We start from the raw sequence: 25,261 nt of genomic DNA on the forward strand, positions 1-25,261 counted from the left end.
TGGCTTCCAGAATAGTGAGAACCATTGGGATTCAGAAAAGGAAATAATGTGGGTTATTTATTTATTTATTTTTGCTGGTACCCAGATAAGGCAGAAACCCTGAGTTGAGTGAAAAGTGTGTCATGTATGTTTTTGTGCAGGTGGTTTGTGTGTAAGTCCTGGGAGATCATAGGATATTCTAGGAAATTGTGAATTTCCTAACCTGAGTATATTTATAAAAACCGTCCTCTTGGCAGATGTGAGGATGCTGTAGTGGATTACCCCCAAAAGGTTCTTCATATTCTCTGGTTCTCAGAAATGCTTTAGGATTATTGATAATCAATTACATTTTTTTCTTTATAGAATTTGCCATCTGCCTTAGTAACTCATGTATTAAATCCTCAACCTGGAGAGAAGATTCTAGATTTGTGTGCAGCACCTGGAGGGAAAACAACACACATTGCAGCACTAATGCATGATCAGGTGAGACCATCTTCACAGCAAAATCACTCTCAAAGTAGTGTATATTTCACAGTGTGTAATTTCTGAAACATAGAGCCATTCACAGTCTCTTTTAGTTCAGATTCAGCCAAAATGAAAACTATTCAGTTGTGTCAGTCACTACATATTAAGCTCAGTAGACAATGATCATTTATGAAGACTGTCTCAAGACCTTCTTGAATTTTACAGTTTCCTAATATGATTATAGACTTCTGTTATAAAATTTAATACATTTAGAGATTATTTCATATTCTTATAAGATTTAGTACTTGTTTAAACTATTAATATATATTCTGCCATTAAAAACTAATTTCACAGTACGTTATCAAAGTGTGAAATATGTGTATGTTAAGATATATAAACATAGTTCTATAATACAGAAACATACACATACATATAGAATATTTGCTATTTAAAGTTATCATTTTGGTCTAAGAAATATCTCTAATAGAAAAGGATATTTTTTAAATACTGAGAATGAGAATCAAAAAAGAGAAAAGGATATTTGTTGTTTAAATTTTGAGGAATGTAATACTCATTAGAGAGGATATGCCTGTCTGCTTATTTATACTGTTTTTTGCCTGAAAAGAATTTAAGGTGGTAACAAAAACTCTTGAAGGAAAAATGCATTAAATACTACTAGGGCCTAAAATAAAGCACCTGAAATAGAAGAGTTGATTTTGTGGAGTTGCAATGTTTAATGCAAATCGTTTTTCAGTTTATATGGAAGATTAAAGATTGGTCATGAGAGGAATTGAGAAAGTGTTAATTCTCCGTTAAATTATGGCATATTTATTGTATTTGCTTAAAGGTAATTATTCATAGAGATTTGATTCTCTCTTAGTAAAAAAGTCTTTCCAAAGGGAGTCTGGATATTATGGGTGTATCAGTTTTCTGTTGGTTTTATGATGTGTGAAGATACAAAATTGTGGCGACATAAAACTAAACATTTTGGGGGCTCAGGAGTCTGTGGGTTTCAGCTGATCGCTGCTGAGCTCATGTGTGGCCTGGTCAGCTGCAGGTGAATTAGATGTTTTTGATGATCTCGGCTGGGCCCGTTCACTTGGGCTGGGCTTGGATGGTTGTTGGCTTATCTAAAGTGACCTCAGCTGAGAAGACAAGGATGCCCTGCCTCTGGCCGATGTGTAGGTTCTCCTCTGGCTAGGACCAGCAGACTAGCCAAGCAGAGAGCAATAGTTGGGGGCTGGTTATGGCAGAGAGCAAAACAGAGCAAGTCCAGCTGTTCAAGTGCTTTTCATGGTATTAAAAAATATCTCTGTTTACATCACATTTACTGTCATCCTGTTTATTGGCCAAAACAAATCACATGGCTGAATCCGAGCAGAGTGGCAGCATATTGGGTATTGCAGGATTATCTAGTGAAGGAGGAATGTACATTCAAAGTTGAAGAATTGAGGCTATGTAGGCAGTCAGCCACAGTGGGGCAGCAATGCAGCCACAAACAACCGGAATAGAAATATTTGAGCCGGAATTGGATTATGAGGTTAAGAGATCGAGACCATCCTGGTCAACAACATGTGAAACCCTGTCTCTATTAAAAATACAAAAAAAGGCCGGGCGCGGTGGCTCAAGCCTGTAATCCCAGCACTTTGGGAGGCCGAGACGGGCGGATCACGAGGTCAGGAGATCGAGACCATCCTGGTTAACACGGTGAAACCCCGTCTCTACTAAAAACTACAAAAAACTAGCCGGGCGAGGTGGCGGGCGCCTGGAGACCCAGCTACTCGGGAGGCTGAGGCAGGAGAATGGCGGGAACCCGGGAGGCGGAGCTTGCAGTGAGCTGAGATCTGGCCACTGCACTCCAGCCTGGGCGACAGAGCGAGACTCCGTCTCAAAAAAAAAAAAAAACAAAAAACAAAAAAAAAGTAGCTGGGCATGGTAGCATGTGCCTGTAGTCCCAGCTACTTGGGAGGCTGAGGCAGCAGAATCGCTTGAACCTGGGAGGCAGAGGTTGCAGTGAGCCAAGATCGCACCACTGCACTCCAGCCTTGCGACAGAGTGAGACTCCATCTCAAAAGAAAAACAAAAATTTTGAGCCAGAAATGATGCCTAAATTTTGTTGCTGCTTTTGTTATTTGTTTTAGTAGGTAAGGAAATTTTTTATGACTGCAGCCTCCAGGCTTGTAGTTTTATAAAAGTAGCCTTCAGCTAGTTTCTCCTTTACTGTGTAATATGTTTGAACCTTATTCTAGTTGTTGACCACTTTTCAAGCTCAAATCACTTTAAATGGTTTTCCTGCTCATCAAGGTATTAATTGAAAGTGTCTATCACTAAACCTGGTAGTATTTGAGGAATATTTACAAATTTTCTGCACTGTAGGCTATGCCATTGCTGCATATGGCATACAAGGGCAGTGTAAAAGAAAGGGGAAAAAAAGCAAGAAAATACATAGAAGAGTCATTCTCACTGTGTTTGCAATTTCATTTCATAGTATGTTTTAAAATATATGAATGTCACAAGGCTGGCTTGCTTTTCTTTTCTTTTCTTTTCTTTTCTTTTCCTTTCTTTCTTTTTTCAGAGTCTTGCTCTGTCGCTCCGACTGGAGTGCACTGTGGCCCAGTCTTGGCCTACTGCAACCTCCGCCTCTCGAGTTCCAGCAGTTCTCATGCCTCAGCCTCCCAAGTAGTGGGAATTACAGGTGCACACCACCACGCCCGAATAATTTTTGTATTTTTAGTAGAGACAGGGTTTCACCATGTTGGTCAGGCTGGTTTCAAACTCCTGACCTCAAGTGATCTGCCTGCCTCAACCTCCCAAAGTGCTGGGATTACAGGCATGAGCCACTGCACCCGGCCCACAATGCACTCTTAAAATTTTGGCCTTTTTTTTTTTTTTTTTTTTTGAGACGGAGTCTCACTCTCGCCCAGGCTGGAGTGCAGTGGCCGGATCTCAGCTCACTGCAAGCTCTGCCTCCCGGGTTTACGCCATTCTCCTGCCTCAGCCTCCTGGGTAGCTGGGACTACAGGCGCCCACCACCTCGCCCGGCTAGTTTTTTGTATTTTTTCGTAGAGACGAGGTTTCACCAGGTTAGTCAGGATGGTCTCGATCTCCTGACCTTGTGATCCACCCGTCTTGGCCTCCCAAAGTGCTGGGATTACAGGCTTGAGCCATCGTGCCCGGCCTTTTTTTTTTTTTTTTTTTTTAATTGTGCTTTAAGTTCTGCAATATACCTGCAGAATGTGCAGGTTTGTTACATAGGTATACATGTGCCATGGTGGTTAGCTGTACCTATCAACCCGTTATCTAGGTTTTATGCCCCACATGCTTTAGGTATTTGTCCTAATGCTCTCCCTCCCCTTGCCTCCAACCCTCTGACAGGTCCCCGTGTGTGATAGTCCCCTCTGTGTGTCCATGTGTTCTCATTGTTCAACTCCCACTTATGAGTGAGAACATGCAGTGTTTGGTTTTCTGTTCCTGTGTTAGTTTGCTGAGAATGATAACTTCCATCTTAATCCATGTCCCTGCAAAGGACAGGAACTCATTATTTTTTATGCTTGCTTAGTATTCATGGTATATATGTACCACATTTTCTTTATTCAGTCTGTCATTGATGGGAATTTGGGTTAGTTCCATGTCTTTGCTGTTGTGAATAGCGCTGCAGTAAACATACGTGTGCATGTGTCTTTGTAGTAGAATGATTTATAATCCTTTGGGTATATGTCCAGTATTGGGATTGCTGGGTCAAATGGTCTTTCTGGTTCTAGATCCTTGAGGAATCGCCACACTGTCTTCCACAGTGGTTGAACTAATTTACAATCCCACCAGCAGTGTAAAAGTGTTCCTATTTCTCCACATCCTCTCCAGCACCTGTTGTTTCCTGACTTTTTAATTGACATTCTAACTGGTGTGAGATGGTATCTCATTGTGGTTTTGATTTGCATTTCTCTAATGACCAGTGATGATGAGCATTTTTTCATGTGTCTGTTGACTGCATAAATGTCGTCTTTTGAGAAGTGTCTGTTCATATCTTTCGTCCACTTTTTGATGGGTTTTTGTTTTCTTGTAAATTTGTTTAAGTTCCTTGTAGATTCTGGATATTAGACCTTTGTCAGATGGGTAGATTACAGAAGTTTTCTCCCATTCTATAGGTTGCCTGTTCACTCCAATGATAGTTTCTTTAGCTGTGCAGAAGCTCTTTAGTTTAATTAGATCCCATTTGTGAATTTTGGCTTTTGTTGCCATTGCTTTTGGTGATTTAGTCATGAAGTTTTTTCCTATGCCTATGTCCTGAATGGTAATAGCCTAGGTTTTCTTCTAGGGTTTTTATGGTTTTGGGTATTACATTTAAGTCTTTAATCCATCTTGAGTTAATACTTGTGTAAGGAAGGGGTCCAATTTCTGTTTTCTGCATATGGATAGCCAGTTTTCCAAGCATCATTTATTAAGTAGGGAATCCTTTCACCATTGCTTGTTTTTATCAGGTTTGTCAAAGATCTGATGGTTGTAGATGTGTGTTGTTATTTCTGAGGTCTCTGTTCTGTTTCATTGGTCTATGTATCTGTTTTGGTACGAGTAGCATGCTGTTTTGGTTACTGTAGCCTTGTAGTATAGTTTGAAGTCAGGTAGTGTGATGCCTCCATTGTTGTTCTTTTTGCTTAGGATTGTCTTGGCTATATGGGCCCTTTTTTGGTTCCATATGAAGTTTGAAGTAGTTTTTTCTAATTCTGCTAAGAAAGTCAGTTGTTGCTTGATGGAATAGCACTGAATCTATAAATTACTTTGGGCAGTATGGCCATTTTCACATTATTGATTCTTCCTATCCATGAGCGTGGAATTTGTTTCCATTTGTTTGTGTCCTCTCCTATTTCTGTGAACAGTGGTTTGTAGTTCTCCTTGAAGAGGTCCTTCACGTCCCTTGTAAGTTGTATTTCTAGGTGTTTTATTCTCTTTGTAGCAATTGTGAATGGGAGTTCACTCATGATTTGGCTCTCTGCTTGTCTGTTGGTGGTGTAAAGGAATGCTTGTGATTTTTGCACACTGATTTTGTATCCTGAGACTGCTGAAGTTACTTATCAGCTTACGGAGTTTTAGGGCTGAGACGATGGAGTTTTTCTACATATACAGTCATGTCATCTGCAAACAGAGACAACTTGACTTCCTCTCTTCCTATTTGAATACCCTTTATTTCTTTCTCTTGCCTGATTAGCCTGGCCAGAGCTTCCAATACTGTGTTGAATAGGAGTGGTGAGAAAGGGCATCCTTGTCTCCTGCTAGTTTTCAAAGGGAATGCTTCCAGCTTTTGCCCGTTCAGTATGATATTGGCTATGGGTTTCTCCCAAATAGCTCTCTTTATTTTGAGATGTTTCATCAATACCTAGTTTATTGAGAGTTTTTAACATGAAGGGATGTTGAATTTTATCAAAGGCCTTTTCTGTATCTATTGAGATAATCATGTGGGATTAAGTTTATTCATTTGAGTATGTTGAACCAGCCTTGCATCCCTGGGATGAAGCTGACTTGATTGTGGTAGATAAGCTCTTTGATGCACTGCTGGATTCGGTTTGCCAATATTCTATTGAGGATTTTTGCATCGATATTTATTGAGGATATTGGCCTGAAATTTTCTTGTTTTGTTGTGTCTCTGCCAGGTTTTGGTATCAGGATGATGCTGGCCTCTTAAAATGAGTTAGGAATGATTTTCTATGGTTTGGAATCATTTCAGAAGAAATGGTGCCAGCTTCTGTTGGTACCTGTGATAGAATTTGGTTGTGAATCCATCTGGTCCTGGGCTTTTTTTGGTTGGTAGGCTATTACCGACTCAATTTCAGAACATGTTATTGGTCTCTTCAGGTATTTGACTTCTTCCTGGTTTAGTTTTGGGAGGGTGTATGTGTCCAGGAATTGATCCATTTCTTCTAGATTTTCTAGGTTGTTTGCATGGAGGTGTTTGTAGTATTCTCTGATGGCAGTTTGTATTTCCGTGGGATCAGTGGTGATATCCCCTTTATCATTTTTTATTGTGTCCGATTCTTCTCTCTTTTCTTCTGTATTAGTCTAGCTAATGGTATATCTATTTTGTTCATCTTTTCAGAAAACCAGCTCCTGGATTCATTGATTCTTTGAAGGGTTTTTCACATCTCTATCTCCTTCATTTCTGCTCTTAGTTGTTTCTTGCTTTCTGCTAGCTTTCGTTGGCTCTTGTTCCTCTAGTTCTTTTAATTGTGATGTTTGGGTGTTGATTTCAGATCTTTCCAGCTTTCTGATGTGGGCATTTAGTGTTATAAATTTCCCTCTACACACTGCTTTAAATGTGTCCCAGAGATTCTGGTACATTGTCTCTTTGTTCTCATTGGTTTCAAATAACTTCTTTATTTTTGCCTTAATTTTGTTATTTACCCAGTAGTTATTCAGAAGCAAGTTGTTCAATTTCCATGTAGTTGTGCAGTTTTGAGTGAGTTTCTTTTTTTTTTTTTTTTATTATGCTTTAAGTTCTAGGGTACATGTGCACAACGTGCAGGTTTGTTACATATATACATGTGCCATGTTGGTGTGCTGCACCCATTAACTTTTCATTTACGTTAGTTATATCTCCTAATGCTATCTCTCCCTCCTATCCCCTCCCCACAATAGGTCCCGGTGTGTGATGCTCCCCTTCCAGTGTCCAAGTGATCTCATTGTTCAATTCCCACCTACGAGTGAGAACATACGGTGTTTGGTTTTCTGTTTTTGCGATAGTTTGCTGAGAATGATGGTTTCCAGCTGCATCCATGTCCCTACAAAGGACACGAACTCATTCTTTTTTATGGCTGCATGGTATTCCATGGTGCATATGTGCCACATTTTCTTAATCCAGTCTGTCACTGATGGACATTTGGGTTAATTCCAAGTATTTGCTATTGTGAATAGTGCTGCAATAAACATGTGTGCATGTGTCTTTATAGCAGCATGACTTATAATCCTTTGGGTATATACCCAGTAATGGGATGGCTGGGTGATGGTATTTCTAATTCTAGATCCTTGAGGAATTGCCACACTATTTTCCACAATGGGTGAACTAGTTTACAGTCCCACCAACAGTGTAAAAGTGTTCCTATTTCTCCACATCCTCTCCAGCACCTGTTGTTTCCTGACTTTTTAATGATTACCATTCTAACTGGTGTGAGATGGTATCTCATTGTGGTTTTGATTTGCATTTCTCTGATGGTGAGTGATGATGAACATTTTTTCATGTGTCTGTTGGCCGTATGAATGTCTTCTTTTGAGAAGTATCTATTCATATCCTTTGCCCACTTTTTGATGGGGTTGTTTGTTTTTTTCTTGTAAATTTGTTTGAGTTCTTTATAGGTCCTGGATATTAGCCCTTTGTCAGATGAGTAGATTGCAAAAATTTTCTCCCATTCTGTAGGTTGCCTGTTCACTCTGATGGTAGTTTCTTTTGCTGTGCAGAAGCTCTTTAGTTTAATTAGATCCCATTTGTCAATTTTGGCTTTTGTTGCTGTTGCTTTTGGTGTGTTAGACGTGAAGTCCTTGCCCATGCCTATGTCCTGAATGGTATTCCCTAAGTTTTCTTCTAGGGTTTTTATGGTTTTAGGTCTAACATTTAAGTCTCTAATCCATCTTGACTTAATTTTTGTATAAGGAGTAAGGAAAGGATCCAGTCTCAGCTTTCTACATATGGCTAGCCAATGTTTCCAGCACCATTTATTAAATAGGGAATCCTTTCCCCATTTCTTGTTTTTGTCAGGTTTGTCAAAGATCAGATGGTTGTACATGTGTGGTATTATTTCTAAGGGCTCTGTTCTGTTCCATTGGTCTATATGTCTGTTTTGGTACCAGTACAATGCTGTTTTGGTTACTGTAGCCTTATAGTATAGTTTGAAGTCAGGTAGCGTGATGCCTCCAGCTTTGTTCTTTTGACTTAGGATTGTCTTGGCAATGTGGGCTCTTTTTTGGTTCCATATGAACTTTAAAACAGTTTTTTCCAATTCTGTGAAGAAAGTCATTGGTAGCTTAATGAGGATGGCATTGAATCTATAAATTGCCTTGGGCAGTATGGCCATTTTCACAATATTGGTTCTTCCTATCCATGAGCATGGTATGTTCTTCCATTTGTTTGTGTCCTCTTTGATTTCACTGAGCAGTGGTTTGTAGTTCTCCTTGAAGAGGTTCTTTACATCCCTTGTAAGTTGGATTCCTAGGTATTTTATTCTCTTTGAAGCTATTGTGAATGGGACTTCATTCATGATTTGGCTCTCTGTTTGTCTGTTACTGGTGTATAAGAATGCTTGTGATTTTTGCACATTAATTTTGTATCCTGAGACTTTGCTGAAGTTGCTTATCAGCTTAAGGAGATTTTGGGCTGAGACGATGGGGTTTTCTAAATATACAATCATGTCATCTGCAAACAGGGACAATTTGACTTCTTTTTTCCTAACTGAAACCCTTTATTGCTTTCTCTTGCCTGACTGCCCTAGCCAGAACTTCCAACACTATGTTGAATAGAAGTGGTGAGAGAGGGCATCCCTGTCTTGTGCCAGTTTTCAAAGGGATTGCTTCCAGTTTTTGCCCATCCAGTATGATATTGGCTGTGGGTTTTTCATAAATAGCTCTTATTATTTTGAGATACGTTCCATCAATACCGAATTTATTGAGAGTTTTTAACCTGAAGGGCTGTTGAATTTTGTCAAAGGCCTTTTCTGCATCTATTGAGATAATCATGTGGTTTTTGTCTTTGGTTCTGTTTATGTGCTGGATTATGTTTATTGATTTGCATATGTTGAACCAGCCTTGCATCCCAGGGATGAAGCCCACTTGATCATAGTGGATAAGCTTTTTGATGTGCTGCTGGATTTGGTTTGCCAGTATTTTATTGAGGATTTTTGCATCTGTGTTCATCAAAGATATTGGTCTGAAATTCTCTTTTTTTGTTGTGTCTCTGCCAGGCTTTGGTATCAGGATGATGTTGGCCTCATAAAATGAGTTAGGGAGGATTCCCTTTTTTTCTGTTGATTGGAATAATTTCAGAAGGAATGGTACCAGCTCCTCCTTGTATCTCTGGTAGAATTCGGCTGTGAATCCATCTGGTCCTGGACTTTTTTTGGTTGGTAGGCTACTATTTATTGCCTCAATTTCAGAGCCTGCTATTGGTCTATTCAGGGATTCAACTTCTTCCTGGTTTAGTCTTGGGAGAGTGTAAGTGTCCAGGAAATTATCCATTTTTTCTAGGTTTTCTATTTTATTTGCATAGAGGTGTTTATAGTATTCTTTGATGGTAGTTTGTATTTCCGTGCGGTTGGTGGTGATATCCTCTTTATCATTTTTTATTGTGTCTCTTTGATTCTTTTCTCTTTTCTTGTTTATTAGTCTTGCGAGCGGTCTATCAATTTTGTTCATCTTTTCAAAAAACCAGCTCCTGAATTCATGGATTTTTTGGAGGGTTTTTTGTGTCTCTATCTGCTTCAGTTCTGCCCTGATCTTAGTTTTTTCATGCCTTCTGCTAGCTTTTGAATGTGTTTGCTCTTGCTTCTCTAGTTCTTTTAATTGTGATTTAGGGTGTCAATTTTAGATCTTTCCTGCTTTCTCTTGTGGGCATTTAGTGCTATAAATTTCCCTCTACACACTGCTTTAAATGTGTCCCAGAGATTCTGGTATGTTGTATCTTTGTTCTCATTGGTTTCAAAGAACATCTTTATTTCTGCCTTCATTTCTTTATGTACCCAGTAGTCATTCAGGAGCAGATTGTTCAGTTTCCATGTAGTTGAGCGGTTTTGATTGAGTTTCTTAGTCCTGAGTTCTAGTTTGATTGCACTGTGGTCTGAGAGACAGTTTGTTGTAATTTCTGTTCTTGTACATTTGGTGAGGAGTGCTTTACTTCCAATTATGTGGTCAATTTTCGAATAAGTGTGATGTGGTGCTGAGAAGAATGTATATCCTGCTGCTTTGGGGTGGAGAGTTCTGTAGATGTCTCTTAGGTCCGCTTGGTGCAGAGTCGAGTTCAATTCCTGGATATCCTTGTTAACTTTTTGTCTCGTTGATCTGTCTAATGTTGACAGTGGCATGTTAAAGTCTCCCATTATTATTGTATGGGAGTCTAAGTCTCTTTGTAAGTCTCTAAGGACTTGCTTTATGAATCTGGGTGCTCCTGTATTGGGTGCATATATATTTAGGATAGTTAGCTCTTCCTGATGAATTGATCCCTTTACCATTATGTAATGGCCTTCTTTGTCTCTTTTGATCTTTGATTTTTTAAAATCTGTTTTATCAGAGTCTGGGATTGCAACCCCTGCTTTTTTTTGTTCTCCATTTGCTTGGTAGATCTTCCTTCATCCCTTTATTTTCATCCTATTTGTGTGTCTGCATGTGAGATGGGTCTCCTGAATACCGCAAACTGATGGGTCTTGACTCTTTATCCAATTTGCGAGTCTGTGTCTTTTAATTGGAGCATTTACTCCACTTACATTTAAGGTTAATATTGTTATGTGTGAACTTGATCCTGTCATTATGATATTAGCTGGTTATTTTGCTCGCTAGTTGATCAGTTTCTTCTTAGCATCGATGGATTTTACATTTTGACATGTTTTTGCAATGGCTGGTACCTGTTGTTCCTTTCCATGTTTAGTGCTTCCTTCAGGATCTCTTGTAGGGCAAGCCTGGTGGTGACAAAATCTCTAAGCATTTGCTTGTCTGTAAAGGATTTTATTTCTTCTTCACTTATGAAACTTAGTTTGGCTGGATATGAAATTCTGGTTTTAAAATTCTTTTCTTTAAGAATGTTGAATATTGGCCCCCACTCTCTTCTGGTTTGGAGAGTTTCTGCCGAGATATCTGCTATTAGTCTGATGGGCTTCCCTTTGTGGGTAACCCGACCTTTCTCTCTGGCTGCCCTTAAGATTTTTTCCTTCATTTCAACTTTGGTGAATCTGACACTTATGTGTCTTGGAGTTGCTCTTCTCGAGGAGTATCTTTGTGGCGTTCTCTGTATTTCCTGAATTTGAGTGTTGGCCTGCCTTACTAGGTTGGGGAAATTCTCCTGGATGATATCCTGCAGAGTGTTTCCCACCTTGATTCGATTTTCCCTATCTCTTTCAGGCACACCAATCAGACATGGATTTGGTCTTCACATAATCCCATACTTCTTGGAGGCTTTGTTCCTTTCTTTTGACTCTTTTTTCTCCACACTTCTCTTTTCGCTTCATTTCATTCATTTGATCTTCAATCGCTTTCTTCCAGTTGATCGAGTCATTTACTGAAGCTTGTTCATTTGTCAAGTATTTCTTGTGTCATGGTTTTCATCTCTATCAGTTCTTTAAAGTCTTCTCTGCATTGATTATTCTAGTTATCCATTCATCCATTCCTTTTTCAAGGTTTTTAGTTTCTTTGCACTGATTACGTAGTTCCTCCTTTAGCTCTGAGAAGTTTGATTGACTGAAGCCTTCTTCTCTCAACTTGTCAAAAAGTCATTCTCCGTCCAGCTTTGTTCGTCGCTGGCAATGAGCTGCGTTCCTTTGGAGGGGGAGGTGTGCTCTGATTTTTTGAATTTCCAGCTTTTCTGCACTGCTTTTTCCCCATATTTGTGGTTTTATCTGCCTTTGGTCTTTGATGATGGTGAGGTACTGATGGGGTTTTGGTGTGGGTGTCCTTTCTGTTTGTTAGTTTTCCTTCTAACAGTCAGGGCTCTCAGCTGTAGGTCTGTTTGAGTTTGCTTGAGGTCCACTCTAGACCCTGTTTGCCTGGGTATCAGCAGCAGAGGCTGCAGAAGATAGAATATTGCTGCACAGCGAGTGTTGCTGTCTGATTCTCACTCTGGAAGCTTTGTGTCAGGGGTGTACCCCACCATGTGAGGTATGAGGTGTCGGTCTGCACCTAGTGGGTGATGTCTCCCAGTTAGGCTTCTCAGGGGTCAGGGACTCACTTGAGCAGGCAATCTGTCCATTCTCAGATCTCAACCTCCATGCTGGGAGATCCACTGCTCTCTTCAAAGCTATCAGACAGAGGCATTTACCTCTGCCAAGGTTTCTGCTGCTTTTTGTTTAGCTATGTCCTGTCCCCAGAGGAGGAGTCTACAAAGGCAGGCCAACCTCTTTGGGCTGTGGTGGGCTCCACCCAATTTGAGCTTCTGGTGTCTTTGTTTACCCACTTAAGCCTCAGCAATGGCAGGTGTCCCTCCCCCAGCCTTGCTGCCGCGTTGCAGTTAGATCTCAGACTGCTATGCTAGCAATGAGGGAGGCTCCGTGGGCGTGGGACCCTCTGGGCCAGCTGTGGCATATAGTCTCCCGGTGTGCCGTTTGCTAAGACCCTTGGTAAAGCGCAGTGTTAGGGTGGGAGTTACCCAATTTTCCAGGTGTTGTCTGTCTCAGTTTCCCTTGGCTAGGAAAAGGGATTCCCTTTCCCCTTGTGCTTTCCAGGTGAGGTGATGCCTTGCCCTGCTTCTGCTCTCGCTGGTTGGGCTGCACCAGCTGACCAGCATTGATTGTCCGGCACTCCCTAGTGAGATGAAGCTGGTACCTCAGTTGAAAATGCAGAAATCAGCCATCTTCTGTGTCTCTCATGCTGGGAGCTGGAGGCTGGAGCTGTTCCTATTTGGCTCTCTGGGGCACACCCCGTTGAGTGAGTTTCTTAATCCTGAGTTCTAATTTGATTGCACTGTGGTCTGAGAGACTGTTATTATTTCCATTCTTTTGCATTTGCTGAGAAGTGTTTTACTTCCAGTTATGTGGTTGATTTTAGAATAAGTGCCATGTGGCTCTGAGAAGAATGTATATTCTGTTGATTTGGGGTGGAGAGTTCTGTAGATGTCTATTAGGTTCACTTGATCCAGAGGTGAGTTCAAGTCCTGAATATCCTTGTTAATTTTCTGTCTCATTGATCTAATATTAACAGTAGGGTGTTAAAGTCTCCCATTATTATTGTGTAGGAGTCTAAGTCTCTTTCTAGGTCTCTAAGAACTTGTTTTATGAATCTGGGTGCTCCTGTATTGGGTGCATGTATATTTAGGATAGTTACCTCTTCTTGTTGCATTGACTCCTTTGTCATTATGTAATGCCCTTCTTTGTCTTTTTTGATCTTTGTTGGTTTAAAGTCTGTTTTACTAGAGACTAGGATAGCAACCCCTACTTTTTTTTCCTTTCCATTTACTTGGTAAATATTCCTCCATTCCTTTATTTTGAGCATCTTTGCACAAGATGGTGCTCCTGAATACAGCACACCAATGGGTCTTGACTCTTTATCCAATTTACCATGCTGTGTCTTTTAATTGAGGCCTTTAATCATTTACATTTAAAGTTAATATGGTTAGGTGTGAATTTGATCCTGTCATCATAATGCTAGCTCATTATTTTGCACATTAGTTGATGCAGTTTCTTCATAGTGTCATTGGTCTTTATATTTTGGTGTTTTTTTGCAGTGGCTGTTACTGGTTTTCCCTTTCCATATTTAGTGCTTCCTTCAGGAGCTCTTGTAAGGCAGGTCTGGTGGTGACAAAATCCCTCAGCATTTGCTTGCCTGGAAAGGATTTTATTTCTCCTTTGCTTATGAGGCTTAATTTGGCTGGATGTGAAATTCTGGGTTGAAAACTCTTTTCTTTGAGAATGTTGAATATTCGCCCCCATTCTATTTTGGCTTGTAGGGTTTCTGCAGAGACATCTGCTGTTAGTCTGATGGGCTTCCCTTTGTAGGTGACCTGACCTTTCTGGCTGCCCTTAACCTTTGTTTCAACCTTGGAAAATCTGATTATGTGTCTTGGGGTTGCTCTTCTCGAGGGGTGTCTTAGAGGTGTTCCCTGTATTTTTTGAATTTGAATGTGGGCCTGTCTTGCTTGGTTGGGGAAGTTCTTCTGGATAATATCCTAATGTGTGTTTTCCAACTTGGTCCATTCTCCCTGTCACTTTCAGGTATGCCAGTCAATCATGGCTTTGGTCTTTACACGTAGTCCCATATTTCTTGGAAGATTTGTTTGTTCCTTTTCATTCTTTTTTCTCTAATCTTGTCTTTATGCCTTATATCAGCAAGGCATAAATAGTCTCTGATGTCCTTCCACTTGATTGATTTGTTTATTGATACTTGTGTACGCTTCAAGAAGTTCTTGTGCTGTGTTTTTCAGCTCCATCAGGTCATTTATGTTCCTCTCTAAACTGGTTATTTTAGTTAACCATTCTTGTAACCTTTTATCAAGGTTCTTAGCTTCCTTGTGTTGAGTTAGAACATGTTCCTTTAGCTCGGAGAAGTATGTTATTACCCACCTTCTGAAGCCTACTTCTGTCAGTTTGTCAATCTCATTCTTTGTCTAGTTTTGTTCCCTTGCTGGAGAGAAGTTGCGATTATTTGGAGAAGAGGCATTCTGGTTTTTGGAATTTTCCGCATTTTTTTGCTGGTTTTTCCTTATCTTCATGGATTTATATACCTTTGATCTTTGAGGCTGATGACCTTTGGATGGGATTGTTGTGGGGGGTCTTTTTTGTTGATATTGTTGCTTTCTGTTTGTTAGTTTTTCTTCTAAGAGTCAGGCCCCTCCTCTGGAGGTCTGCTGTGGTTTACCGGAGGTCCACCCCAGGCCCTGTTTGCCGGGGTATCACCAGTGGAGGCTGCAGAACAGCAAAAATTGCTGCTTGCTCCTTCCTCTGGAAGGTTCATCCCAGAGGGCACTGCCCTGATGCTAGTAGCCAGAGCTCTCCTGCATGAGGTGTCTGTTAACCCCTGTTGGGTGGTCTCTCCTAGTCAGGAGGCATGGGGATCAGGGACCCATCTGAGGCAATCTGTCCCTTAGCAGAGCTGGTACACTGTGCTTGGAGAATCCCCGTTGTCAGGATCAGCTTCTCTCTTCAGAGCCGGCAGGCTGGAAAGATTAAGTCCACTGAAGCTGCACCCACAGCCACCTCCCCCCTGCAAATGCTCTGTCTCAGTGAGATGAGAGTTTTATCCGTAAGCCCCTGAGTAGGGCTGTTGCCTTTCCTTCAGAGATGCCCTGCCCTGTGAGGAGGAATCTAGAGAAGCAGTGTGGCCACAACCGCTTTGCTGCACTGGGGTCAATTCTGCCCAGTCCAAACTTTCCAGTTTCCTTAGCATTGTCGGGAAAACAGCCTACTGAAGACTCAGTAATGGGGCATGCCCACCAAGCTCGATTGTCCCACGTTGATTCCAGACTGCTGTTCTGGCTGTGAGAATTTCAAGCCAGTGATTTTTAGCTTGCTGGGCTCCATGACAGTGGGACCTGCTGAGTGAGACCACTTGGCTCCCTGGCATCAGCCCCCTTTCCAGGGGAGTAAACGGTTCTGTCTCACTGGGGTTCCAGGTGCTATTGGCATACAAAAAAAAAACCTCCTGCAGCTAGCTTGGTGCCTGCTCAAATGGCTGCACAGTTTTGTGCTTGAAGCCCAGGGCTCTTGTGTAGGCTCATGAGGGAATCTCCTGATCTGTGGATTGCAAAAACCGTGGGAAAAGCATAGTACCCAGGCTGGGTAGCACAGTTTGTTCCTCGTAGCTTCCCTTGGCTGGGGGAGGGAGGTCCCCCAGCTGCTTGCACTTCCTGGGTAAATGACGCCCAACCCTACTTCCGCTTGCTCTCCATGGGTTGCACCCACTGCCTAACAGTCCCAATGAGATGAACTGGGTACCTCAGTTAGAAATGCAGAAATCACTAGCCTTCTGCGTTGGTCTTGCTGGGAGCTGCAGACTGGAGCTGTTTCTATTCAGGTATCTTGACCCTCCCAAATTTTTACTTCTTATCTTTATTGACTTTGACTTAAAGTGTTACTATATAAAATTTTCTTGAACTTCGTTTTATACCACACCAGAATATTTTGCTATGCTATACAGAGGTTTTGGCTCATGTTTTGCAGTTGTGGTTGCCAGAATTCACAGGAATTTTATGTGGCTAGCTGGAAAATATTAAAATGACCAAGTTTACAACTAGCATTCCTTTGCATCTCAAAGCACTTTAAGGCCACTGTCTAATAGCATTAGCTCGTGTTCATCCAGAGGTGAACAAGACACATCACATTGGTGATTTTTAATGTTTGCCTCCAGTGGGTGTTTTTAAGTTTCTTTAGAAGATTACAAATACTTTTTGGTTTTGAGTTTTGTTGATTAAGAGTAGCTAGTCATTGTAAGATTATTTTTCTGGCAAGAATGTGTATTTTCTTAATGGAATGACACAAGTATTTAATGTAAGTTGGATATACATGAGAAGTGAAGCCAGCTGAACTTCCTGGGTGGAGTGGGGACTTGGAGAACTTTTCTGTTGAGCTAGAGGATTGTAAACGCACCAATCAGTGCTCTGTGTCTAGCTAAAGGATTGTAAACGCACAAATCAGCACTCTGTAAAATGCGCCAATCAGCACTCTGTAAAGTGCACCAATCAGCGCTCTGTAAAATGGATCAATCAGCAGGATGTGGACAGGGCCAAATAAGGGAATAAAAGCTTGGCCACCCGAGCCAGCAGCGGCAACCCGCTGGGCTTCCCTTCCACACTGTGGAAGCTTTGTTCTTTTGCTCTTCATGATAAATCCTGCTGCTGCTCACTCTTTGGGTCTGCACTGTCTTTATGAGTTGTAACACTCACTGCGAAGGTCTGTGGCTTCAGTCCTGAAGTCAGCAAGAACACAAACCCCCCAGAAGGAAGAAACTCTGGACACATCTGAACATCTGGAGGAACAAACTCCAGACACACCATCTTTTAGAACTGTGACACCACAAGGGTCCGCAGCTTCATTCTTATTTATTTATTTATTTTTTAATTTTTATTTTTTAAGATGGAGTCTTGCTCTGTCGCCCAGGCTGGAGTACAGTGGTGCGATCTCGGCTCACTGCAAGCTCCACCTCCCGGTTTCACGCCATTCTCCTGCCTCAGCCTCCTGAGTAGCTGGTACTATAGGCGCCCACTACCACGCCCAGCTAATTTTTTGTATTTTTAGTAGAGACGGGGTTTCACTGTGTTAGCCAGGATGGTCTCAATCTCCTGACCTCATGATCTGCCCGCCTCAGCCTCCCAAAGTGCTGGAATTACAGGCGTGAGCCACCGCACCTGTCCAGTGACTTCATTCCTGAAGTCAGCGAGACCAAGTACCCACTGGAAGGAATAAATTCTGGACACATACATTTGGTTAATGGATAGAGGTTTTAAAGTAGGGATGGGAGGATGGTGGAAAAGACCATAATTTTTCATCAGTTTTTCTCATGATTTTATGACTTGACTGCTTTTGATTTATAGTTTTCTTTTTTTTTTCTCTGTGTGTGTGTGTGTTTTTTTTAGGGAGAAGTTATAGCACTGGATAAAATCTTCAGCAAAGTAGAAAAAATAAAGCAGAATGCCTTATTGTTAGGGCTGAATTCCATCAGGGCATTTTGTTTTGATGGAACAAAGGCGGTTAAACTTGATATGGTGGAGGACACAGAAGGTGAGATATTTTGATTTTCTTATTTTTAATTGACAAATCATATATATTTATTGCATACAGTGTGATGTTTTGACATGTATATGATTTTGTATACGATGTGGAATGATTAAAGCAAGCTAATTAACATGACCATCACTGTACTTATCCTTGTCTTGTGGAAATTTGAAATTTACTCTCTTAGCAGCTTTGAAATAACAATATACGTTAGTATAGTCACCATACTGTGCAGTAGCTCTCAAAAACTTACTCCTCCTGTCCAACTGAAACTTTGTACCCTTTAAACAGCCTCTCCCCATTCTTTTCTCCTCCTTCCTCCCCCAGCCTCTGGTAACCACTATTCTACTCTGTTTCTATGAGTTTGACTTTTGTAGATTCCCCACTTAAGTGAGATCCTGTAATATTGTCCTTCACTGCCTGGCTTGTTTCACTTCGCATAATATAATGTCTTCCAGGTTTATCTATTTTGTTGCAAATTACATAATTTCTTTTGTTTTAAAGGCTGAATGGTATTCCATTCTGTATATGTACCACATTTTCTTTATCCATTCATTTCTTGATGGATTCCATATCTTGACTGTTGGGAATAACGCTGCAGTGAAATGAGAGTGCAGATATCTCTTTGACATGCTGATTTAAATTCCTTTTTCTGTATACCCAGTAGTAGGATTGCTGGATAATATGGTAGTTCTATTTATTTTTGAAGAACCTCTATACCATTTTACATAATGGCTGTATTAATTTACATTCTTACCAACAGTGTAAAAGAGTTTGCTTTTCTCTGCATCCTTACCAGCATATATTATTTTGTGTGTGTGTGTGTTTTTATGATAGCCGTTTTAACTGGGGTGAGGTGATATCTCATTGTGGTTTTGATTTGCATTTTACTGTTGATTAGTGATGTTGGGCATTTTTTCATATACTTGTTGGCTATTTGTATGTCTGTTAGGTCCTTCTCTCTCTCTCTCTTTTTTTAATAGGTCTCTACTTTTGAAAGACCTATTTTGAAATAGGTCTTTATTTTTGAAAGATAGTTTTACTGAATATTAAATTCTTGGTTGACAGGTTTTTCTTTTTTTTCTTTCTGTACTTTGAATATGTCATGTTACCATCTTTGGGTCTCCATTGTTCTAGATTAACCATCACCTGCTAATCTTTTACAGTTCCCTAGGACACGACGAGTTGTTTTTCTCTTGCTGCCTTTAACATTTTCTCTTTGCTTTTGACTTTCAACATTTTTACGATGATGTATCTGGTTGTGGATTTTTTTACATTTGTCTACCTCAGAGCTAGTTGTTCCTTTTGGATGTGTACATTGCTTTTCATCAAATGTGGGTCATTTTCAGCCATAATTTTTTGAATATTTTCCTACCTTTTTTTCTTTCTTTCCTTTTGGGACTACCTAAGTTGTGTTAATAATACCTCAGTTGTCTTAATAATGTCACACATTTCTCTGAAGTTTATGGTAATTTGTCTTCATTGTTGTATTTCTCTGACCTTCAGATTGTAACCAACAAGCAAGTTAGCTGCATACTGCATTTAGAGTCTGATTAACAAGAGTAAGGTCTGGTACAAGGAAAATGGTTTATTCCAAAACTAGCTTAGGGAATGAGGCACAAAGCATTCTGCCTTTATATGTGCTGCTTCACCTTTGGAGCAGAAAGCAGACACTTTTATAAGGTAAATGGGGAAGTAAACAGGGGCAGGGCTCCCACTGCTAGCTGGTGCCTAATCTAATGTTTAATTGGCACCTTCCTGGGCAGAAATAAGTTGTAAAAGTGGCCAGGCAGGCATGATTTGGATATGTTCTCCTGGTGGATGAAAGTCCCCCCTACTCCCCCCAAGAGTGGCAACCCCTAGAGGGTGGAAGTTTCAAGACCACCTCCTGGGGGTGAAAGTTCGCTGGCCAGTATGGTTTGGTCTGCAAATTAACTGTCAATTCTCTAGGAGAGATGTGTCTTGGAGGCCTAGTTAGAAGAACTTGCCCTGCAGAGAATGTCTGGTGAGGGGAAAGTGTGTGAAAGGTTAAATTTGCATTTCTGAAGGGTTAAGTAGGAAACAAATGGGAATGGGGAAAGGGGAGAAGATAACAGAAAATAATTTTTAAAATAGTAATTCATTCCTTTTATCTTGGAAAAGTGCAAGCACTCAGTTACAAGATTACGTAATCTGTATTCATCTGTCTTCAAGTACACTCATTTTTTTCTGTCAGCTTAACTCTGGTTGAGCCTCTCTAGTGGAATTTTTAAGAATTGTACTTTCAACATCTTGATTTCCTTTTTTAAAAATTTCCCTCTGTCAATATTCTCTATTTGATGAAACATGACGACCATATCTCCCTTTACTTTTTAAAGCGTGTTTTCCTTCGCTTTAATTCTTTGAACATATTTTATTGGCTGCTTTAAAGTTTTTGCCTACTAAATCTGGCAGCTAAACTCTCTCACAGTTAACTTTTTTTTGCTGCTTTTATTTCCCCTACCAATGGGTCACACTTTCCTTTTTCTTCACATATCTCTTATTTTTTTTCCAACTGAAAACCGGCACATTTTAGGTAATACTGTCAAGCGCGTCCGTGTGAAGAGACACCAAATAGGCTTTGTGTGAGCAATAAAGCTTTTAATTCACCTGGGAGCGGTTGGGCTGAGTCCCAAAAGAGTCAGCAAAGGGAGATGGGGAAGGGGTTGCTTTATAGGAGTTGAGTAGGTAAGGGCAATTACAGTAAAAGGTGGTTATCTATTGTTAGCAGAGGAGGGGGTTGCAAGATGCATGGTGGAGAGATCATAAGACTTACTGTCCAGAAGAACATTACAGAGTTGATCAGCTAAGGTAGGACAGGGACAAGTCACAATAGTAAAATAGTATAATTTTAGTTAATCAGTTAAGGCAGGAACTGGCTGTTTTACTTCTTTATGGTTTTTCTTTGCTCCAGACTTCTTGGCTCCTGCAGGCCACCTGGATGTGTATGTGCCGGTCATAGGGGTTATAATGGCTGAGCTTCAGCTCACAGACCTGACAAATACATTGTAACAACTTGCATGCTAATTCACCTCCTCCTCAGGCTTGTGGTGATAGTTTGCTTATTTGTTTTGTGTCATGGCTCTATGACACTATTTTGATAAACTGTATTCCTTCAGCATGTGCAGCTGAGATGTCACTCTTCAGCGGCTTTTTTGACATGGGCATAGTAATCCTGGGATCACAGTAGTTTTAGTTTTAGCAGGGCTCACTTTGTCTCTTTCCCTGCTCTTTGTGTTAAACTGTGTGCTTCAGTTGGCATTACAAAGCCCTGTTACCCTCCACTAATTGCAGATTGATTGCTTTATTCTTTTCAACAGTGCCCTGGGACATAAGTTGCCCCACCATCTGTTCCAATGAATATGAGATCCTTTGCGTAGGTAATCTTTCTGACCAGTCTGTGAGGTTTTTCCCAGCCTAGAAGGCTCTTCTCACTGTCTCATACCTTGATTCTCTCATAAACTTCTCTGGTCTTTGGTTTAGCTGATTCTTCTCATGGAGCTCCTAGTGTGTCTGGAATTGGTGGGTTCTTGGTCTCGCTGACTTCAAGAATGAAGCCGCGGACCCTCGTGGTGAGTGTTACAGTTCTTAAAGATGGTGTGTCCGGAGTTTGTTCCTTCAGACATTCAGATGTGTTTGGAGCTTCTTCCTTCTGGTGGGTTCATGGTCTCGCTGACAGGAGTGAAGCTGCAGACCTTCGCAGTGAGTGTTACAGCTCTTAAAAATGGCGCGCCTGGAGTTGTTCGTTCCTCCCGGTGGGTGAGTTCGTGGTCTCACTGACTTCAGGAGTGAAGCTGCAGACCTTTGTGGTGAGTGTTACAGCTCATAAAGGCGACGTGGAACCAAAGAGTGAGCAGCAGCAAGATTTATTGCAATGAGCAGAAGAACAAAGCTTCCACCGGTGTGGAAGGGGACCTGAGCAGGTTGCCATTGCTGACTTGGGCAGCCTGCTTTTATTCCCTTATGTGACCCCACCCACATCCTGCTGATTGGTCCATTTTACAGAGAGCTGATTGGTCTATTTTACAGAGAGCCGTTTGGTCCATTTTGACTGAGTGCTGATTGGTGCCTTTACAATCCTTGAGCTAGACACAGAGTGCGAAACAGAAAAGTTCTCCAGGTCCCCACTAGGTTAGCTAGATACAGAGTACCAGTTGATGTATTTACAAACCCTGAGCTAGACACAGAGTGCTGATTGGTGTGTTTACAATCCTTCAGCTAGACACAGAGTACTAGACAGAAAGTTCTCCAAGTCCCCAATAGCTTAGCTAGATACAGAGTGCTGAATGGTGCGTTTATGATCCCTTAGCTAGACATAAAAGTTCTCCATGTCCCCACTATACTCAGGAGCCCAGCTGGCTTCACCTCTGGGATCCTGCACCAGGGCTGCAGGCAGAGCTGCCCACCAGTCCCGAGCTGCACCTGCACTCCTCAACTCTTGGGCGGTGATGGGACTGAGCATGGTGGAGCAGGGGGCGGTGCTTGTCGGGGAGGCTTAGGCTGCATGGGAGCCCACCATGGGAACTCCCTGGGCGGGGAGTTCAGGCATGGCAGGCTGCAGGTTCCGAGCCCTGACCCAGGGGGAGGCAGCTGAGGCCCCGTGAGAACTTGAGTGCAGCACTGGTGGGCCAGCACTGCTAGGGGACCTGGCACAACCTCCGCAGCTGCTGGCCTGGGTGCTAAGCCCCTCACTGCCCTGGGCCAGCAGCGCCAGCCGCTCCATGTGTGGGGCCCGCTGAGCCCTCGCCTGCTGGAACTCACGCTGGGCCATGAGTGCCTGTGCCTCTCCTTCCACACCTCCCTGCAAGCAGAGGGAGGTGGCTCTGGCCTCGGCCAGCCCAGAGAGGGGCTCCCACAGTGCCGTGGTGGACTGAAGGGCTCCTCAAGCACTACCAGAGTGGATGCTGAGGCTGAGGAGGTGCCAAGAGTGAGGGCTGCTAGCACGTTGTCACCTCTCAATCCCCCTCTTAACAGGACACCCCAACTGCTGTTGGGAATTTGGCCAATGATCCCTCTAGCTACTTCCTGCTGGATGGGGTGATGAAGGGGCCCTGCATTGTGGTGTCCTCCAGAGGGGAGCTCTCTAGGCCAGTGAGAGTGCCAGCGGGTCGGTCCGGGGTCCTTGGTAGAAGTTGTTAGTTGAGCGCATTTGGGGTTCCATTTGTAAGACCATCTGTTGCTTGATGGCCTTGATTCTAGAGGAAACAAATTTAACAAGAAGGTTAAAGATACAGGGCCCAAAGGCGAGTAACAGCAAGATGGCTGCCATGGGACCTAGAAAGGGGAGAAGCCATCTTGCCCAACTCTGGAGGTTGGTATAAGAATTTGAAAGGCATTGTCTGATTTCAGAAGCCTTCTGTAAATGCCAGGCAGCATCGCATACTATCCCTGACTGGTTATTGTAAAAACAACACCCTTCCCCTAAGAAGGTGCAAAATCCTCCTTTCTCAGCAGTGAGGAGGTCTAGGCCTCGGTGGTTTTGGAGAGTCACTGCTGCTAAAGAGTCTATTTGGGATTGTAGAGTAAGGATAGATTTCGTTATTTCTTGCAAACTGTCTGAGAAATCCGTTGAGAGTGTGTGGTACTAGGATAATCAAGTAGATAAACTGGCTATTCCGGTTCCTGTAGCAGTAGCCATTCCTAACCCTATAAGTAGGGGTATTAGTTGTATGGCTCTGCGCTGATGGACTTGAGCTTTGAGGGATACTGATAAGGTCTGATTTCCTGAGGCAATATTGATGTTGGGACTTAGACTAAGGGGCAGGTGCCTGTCCAGTTAGTCGGGAGGCAGATATAGGTCGATGTTCCACATAAGAAGAATATACCTTGGCTGGGTAGACAGAAATTTACCCTGGCTTTTAAAGGAATAGGGTATACTGTTTTTTCTTTACTACTTCCATCTCTCTTTCTTTCTCTTCGACTTGTCCTTTGTCTCTCTCTCTCTGACTCCCTCTTTCTGTCTTCTTTGACTGTCTGTCTCTTCCTCTGTCTCCTTTGCTTTGTCTCTCCTGTTTCTTCCTCTCTCTTTCTCTCTTTCCTTTCTGCTGGTCTTTCCCTGCCTCTGCCAGCTGCTTATGTTGCTGTTCTCCTCTCTCCTTCCCCTTTTGATGTCTTCAGCAGTGTAAGCCTGCCACCTCCTTGGGTTTTTGCACTGAGTGCAAAAACTCTATAATTTCCTTGTAGTGTTTACTGAGGTTTCCCCCAGAGGTTAGGAACTCCCTTTCTTTCCATATTGCAGCCTGGGCATGTAGGATTAGATAAGCATACTTGCTATCTGTGTACACATTTATTCTTTTTCCCTTTCCCAGTTCAAAGGCTCAGGTAAGTGCCACTAGTTCTGCTAACTGGGTGCTGGTCCCTGGGGCAAGAGGCTTACTTTCAAGTACGGTTATATCAGTAACTATGGCATAACCTACCCTTCGTAACCCATTCTCCACGAATATACCGAACTTCCATCGGTATATAGGTTAAGGTCAGGATTAGCTAAGGGGACTTCTACGAGATCATCTTGGGTGGCATAAGTCTGGACTATAATTTGGTGGCAGTCATGCTCGATTGGTTCCCCATCCTCTGGGAGAAAAGTGGCAGGGTTGAGAGCCATCCATGTATGCATTTGAAGCACCAGTCCCTCAAGGAGTAGCGCCTGGTATCTAGGTAGGCAGTTGTCCGATAGCCATAAACTTCCTTTGGCACCAAGTATGCCGTTTACATCATGAGTAGTCCAGACAATGAGATCCTTTCCTTGTATTATCTTGATAGCCTCTGACACTAAGACGGCCACCGCCGCAACTATCTGTAAACAGTGAGGCCAGCCTTTTGCTACTACATCAATTTCCTTACTTAGGTCTGCCACTGGTTGTGGGGTTGTCCCACGAGTCTGAGTGAGGACTCCAAGAGCTATCCCGGTTCTCTCTGTGACATATAGAGAGAAGTTTTGTCCTGTGGGAAGGCTTAAAGCTGGAGCTTGTACTAGGGCTTGCTTTAAAGTTTTGAAGGCTGTTTCTGCCTCTAGTTCCCATTCTGCTAGATGAGTAATTGCCCTCTGGGTTTCCTTGATTAAAGTATAGAGGGGCCTGGCTATCTCGATGTATCCGGGAATCCATAGTCTACAAAAGCCAGTGATTCCAAGGAACCCCCGCAACTGTTTTAATGTCTTAGGGTGAGGATAAGCCAGTATAGGCTGTACTTGTTCCTTGCTGAGGTCCCTGGTCCCTCTGGCTAAGATTAGGCCTAGATATTTGACCTGCCGTAGGCAAAGCTGGGCCTTCGACCTAGACACCTTGTATCCTTGATTAGCTAGAAAGTTCAAGAGACCTAGAGTAGCCTGCTGGCATGAGCCTTCCTAACTGGTAGCCAAAGGTAAATCATCCACATACTGAAGGACCAGAGTGCCTGGACTTGAGAAGTGGCCTAGATCT

The 25,261-nt window shown here is 42.1% G+C and overlaps 1 protein-coding gene across 4 annotated transcripts in view; it reads left to right on the forward strand.

Moving 5' to 3' along the window:
- NSUN6 (NOP2/Sun RNA methyltransferase 6) overlaps positions 1 to 25,261 on the forward strand; it is a 90,280-nt gene that overhangs the window by 44,217 nt on the left and 20,802 nt on the right. For all 4 annotated transcript variants that reach the window (XR_002733881.2, XM_023223145.2, XM_023223146.2 and 1 more), the window contains 2 exons: positions 343 to 462; positions 17,687 to 17,831. Coding sequence is in view for 3 of the 4 variants with exons in the window: in XM_023223145.2 (XP_023078913.1) it covers positions 343 to 462; positions 17,687 to 17,831 (265 nt within the window). In the remaining variant the exon portion in view is untranslated. The remainder of the gene's footprint in view (positions 1 to 342; positions 463 to 17,686; positions 17,832 to 25,261) is intronic.

This window comes from Piliocolobus tephrosceles, chromosome 9 (assembly GCF_002776525.5).
Source record: "Piliocolobus tephrosceles isolate RC106 chromosome 9, ASM277652v3, whole genome shotgun sequence".
Classification (NCBI taxonomy): Eukaryota; Metazoa; Chordata; class Mammalia; order Primates; family Cercopithecidae; genus Piliocolobus; species Piliocolobus tephrosceles.